Source organism: Erigeron canadensis, chromosome 6 (assembly GCF_010389155.1).
Source record: "Erigeron canadensis isolate Cc75 chromosome 6, C_canadensis_v1, whole genome shotgun sequence".
NCBI classification, from domain to species: domain Eukaryota; kingdom Viridiplantae; phylum Streptophyta; class Magnoliopsida; order Asterales; family Asteraceae; genus Erigeron; species Erigeron canadensis.
Genome location: NC_057766.1, coordinates 36,194,922 through 36,198,701, shown reverse-complemented (window position 1 = coordinate 36,198,701; position 3,780 = coordinate 36,194,922). Strand labels below are relative to the sequence as shown.

At 33.7% G+C, this 3,780-nt stretch overlaps 1 protein-coding gene across 1 annotated transcript; it reads left to right on the top strand.

Annotated features, from left to right (window-relative positions):
• Positions 1-509: 509 nt before the first annotated feature.
• On the top strand, positions 510-3,780 carry LOC122603538 (fasciclin-like arabinogalactan protein 15). The gene is made up of 3 exons (XM_043776262.1): positions 510-2,096; positions 3,244-3,342; positions 3,448-3,780. Exons 1-2 carry the CDS (start codon positions 764-766, stop codon positions 3,306-3,308), a joined length of 1,398 nt encoding a protein of 465 aa, XP_043632197.1. The 5' UTR covers positions 510-763; the 3' UTR covers positions 3,309-3,342; positions 3,448-3,780.

The following is a 3,780-nucleotide window of genomic DNA, read 5'->3' as shown; positions in this document are numbered from 1 at the left end:
CGCATATCATTACATTATAATGGTATTATTATTATTATTATTATTATTATTATTATTATATAATAAATCTTATTAATCAAATCAGATTGTTATATATTATTTTATGACAATACAATCCACACCGATCATACATTTAAAGTTGTCATTTCTCAACTGATATTTATTAATTTTTTTTTATCATGAGTTTAATAATATGAGTTTAATAATGCCATTAAATAATGTATTGTTTATGCTTCGAACGTTAACATTAATTGCAAACGAATTTTTAAACTGTGTATAAATAATAACGAAAAGGAAAAAACGAAAAGAATAATTTTGATCCAAAAGGCAAGCCAAGCCGAGCCGGTATTCCAGCCGCAGCATATAAATGCTATACTTCCACACGCGTGGTCCCTACATACAGCCTGTGTTTCCTAACTCATAAAACGACACCGTTTCAAACACCTTCTCTCTCCTTCTCCCACCTGTCCTGTCTCCTCTTCTCTTTTAATCCCACTCCCTTTTTCATTCTCAAAACTTCATCAGAAAATCCACCCCCAGATTCATTCCATTCAATTCAATCCTTGAGAGAGAAAGTTAAACCCAAAAACAACCTACATTTTCTAGACAAAGATATTTCAATTTTATAAACCAATTAAATAGGCAGAATACCCATCTCAAAGTTTCAATATTTTTTTCCCCACATTTTATCAAAGTTTCAATCTTTTTGACATTTGTATCAAATCCCAATCTTCAAGTTTTGATCTTTCTTCAATTTAGCATCATGGGTTCTATTAAGAACTATGATGCATTATTATTATTCAAAAAATTTATAGTCATAATCTTTATTACATTCATTATTTCAAGTGAAGAAGCATTATCAAGAAACACCCAAAACACACAAATAAACTCAAACTCAGTACTTGTTGCACTTTTGGATTCACACTATACTGAACTATCTGAGCTTGTTGAAAAAGCACTTCTTTTACAGACATTAGAACAAGCTGTTTCTAATCACAATATCACCATTTTTGCACCAAATAATGAAGCTTTAGAGAGACAAATGGATCCTGAGTTCAAAAGATTCTTACTTCAACCCGGTAACCTCAAATCTTTACAAAATCTTTTGCTTTTTCACATCATTCCTTTTCGGGTCGGTTCTAATGACTTCCCGGGTCATGTTTCTGATAAATCTGTCACCACCCATTTCAAAACCCTTTGTGTTGATGGTTCCGACAACCATTTGCCGTTGACCCGCGAAAAATCCGGCGAAAAAGTTGTCGGCGGGCTAGCTAAACTGACCCGACCCGATGATATAACCCGACCCGACGGGTTGATTCATGGGATTGAAAGATTACTAGTACCCAGATCCGTTCAAGAAGAATTCAACAAGAGAAGAAGCTTAGTATCCATATCTGCAGTTTTACCCGAAGGAGCTCCGGTTGTGGATCCGAGAACTCACCGTTTGAAAAAACCGGCTGCACCAGTACCAGCCGGTTCACCACCGGTTCTACCGGTTTACGATGCAATGGCACCGGGTCCGTCACTAGCTCCAGCACCAGCGCCTGGACCTGGAGGTCCACGTCATCACTTTGACGGTGAAAGTCAAGTAAAAGATTTTATACAAACATTACTACATTATGGTGGATACAATGAGCTAGCTGATATATTAGTCAACTTAACGTCGTTAGCAACGGAAATGGGAAAGTTAGTTTCTGAAGGTTATGTTTTAACGGTGCTAGCCCCAAATGATGAAGCAATGGCAAAACTAACGACGGAACAGTTAAGTGACCCGGGTGCGCCCGAACAAATAATGTATTATCATTTAATACCTGAATATCAGACGGAAGAAAGTATGTATAATTCTGTTAGAAGATTCGGTAAAGTACAATATGATACATTGAGGTTACCTCATAAGGTTTTGGCACAAGAGGCTGATGGGTCAGTCAAGTTCGGGTCGGGTGACGGGTCGGCTTATTTGTTTGACCCGGATATTTATACTGATGGACGAATATCGGTTCAAGGCATTGATGGAGTGTTGTTACCGGAAAATGAAGAGAAGACGGAAAAAAAGGACACGGCGACGGCCGTTAAGGTTGTTGCTAAGCAAAGAAGAGGTATGTTGTTGACATTTTGTTTTAACTTTTTTATTTTTATTTTTTAATTTACCGTTAAGTTTAGTGTTAACGCCGTTAGTGATTCTGGTGAGTTTTAGTGGTGGTTGTGGGTCACATGGAATTATTCCACCGCGTTAATTACACTCATTATTTTTAGACTAAAATTATATACGTGTTGCATAAATGCTAAGTAACTTTTTTAATGTACAATATTTAGTATGTTAGGATACAAGTAGGTTAAGCTAGGAATGTTGAGAGTTGAAAAATGAGCAAAAGTATTATATGCCAAAAGAACAAGATTGTGATCATTAGTGCATTATTGATTAGCCTACCGTAATTAAAAGTTAGGTGGAATGATAAAATTAGCTTTCAAGATCATATGGCCAATGGCCTATATACTTAGAGGTTATAAAACTGTTTTTACATGGAATTCTTATCTTTAACTTTAGGTTGGTTATTTTGGATTAGAGTTGTAAAACAAGTTGAGCTCTATTCGAATTTTTAAAGCGTCGAACACAAGTAGTTCACGAGTAGCTTGAGTCGTTCACAACGTTTTAATAAGTATCTTATACTCATAGTTCCGTCCCAAAATTATCGTTCAATGACTATGTTCTACATATTAACCTTCAAGTTATTTTCTGTATCTTTTTGTCTTGGAGGCAATTATTGAGTAAAACATTTTTGTAATTATTATAGGGGTTATGTACAAAGTTTGACGAGGTAACTTTACAAGACATGGATTAACGATGATAGTTCTTTGTATACTTTTGGAGTTTTAAAGACTTGTACTTGGAATAATCTAATTTGGTATGACTTTGCTTGGTTATGTAGCAAATATGGTAACTTTTTTCCAATTTAAATTTGTGAAGGTAACTTAAAAACCACAACTTTTCAGACCAGTAGGTACAAATTTCTAATATTGCAAACTTTATGGGTACTTTTGATTGTAGTTAACTCTTCCTCTAAAAGTAGTCTTGATTATCAAGCATATTTGTACTCCAAGCAAATCAATGATCTAGAGGCCAGCTTTTTGTAGCCATTTTAGATATTTTATTTGATGTTTTAACCATAATGTTTAATGCATATTTGTCAAAACTTTATTTGGGCAATTGTAGAGGTTCTAAACACATGTTTTTGGCAAATGCAGGGAAATTATTGGAAGTAGCATGTTCAATTGCTGGAACATTTGGACATTTTACAAGTTGTAATTGATATATACATACATATATATTATGCCAAAAAAAAGGTGGGCATTTATATATTAGATAAAATAAATTACTTATTATATAGTAGTGCTGTCTTTATTAAACATGGAATAATTTAATTAATTAAATATAATTGTAATTTGCAGTTTAAATTTTAGGAAAAACTGTGTGGAAAATAGGACATAAAGGGAAGCCAATGATGCAGTTTGGCATTGAAGGAAGTTTCCCCAGAGAATCAGATCCCTCACATGAGAACAAACTTTCTTTTTTTCTTATAAATTTTTTAAATAATTTTCATATATTTTTTTTCTTCTTGATGGTGTTATTATAAATATACTGTAATTAGCAAAAAATGTTTTTTTTCCCTATGTATTTATGCTTGATTTTTGAGGAAATTGTATTTGCCCAAGTATGCGAATCTTGTTGCACAATCATATTCCGCAAGGAAGATATTGATATGAGGATTGATTTTGATTTTA

What these genes read in the sequence shown, in the direction of transcription:
- LOC122603538 (XM_043776262.1), top strand. Translation starts at nt 764, where the DNA reads ATGGGTTCTATTAAGAACTATGATGCATTATTATTATTCAAAAAATTT. An exon ending in TGTTGCTAAGCAAAGAAGAG is followed by an intron (nt 2,097 to 3,243) that starts GTATGTTGTTGA and finishes TGGCAAATGCAG; the next exon opens with GGAAATTATTGGAAGTAGCA.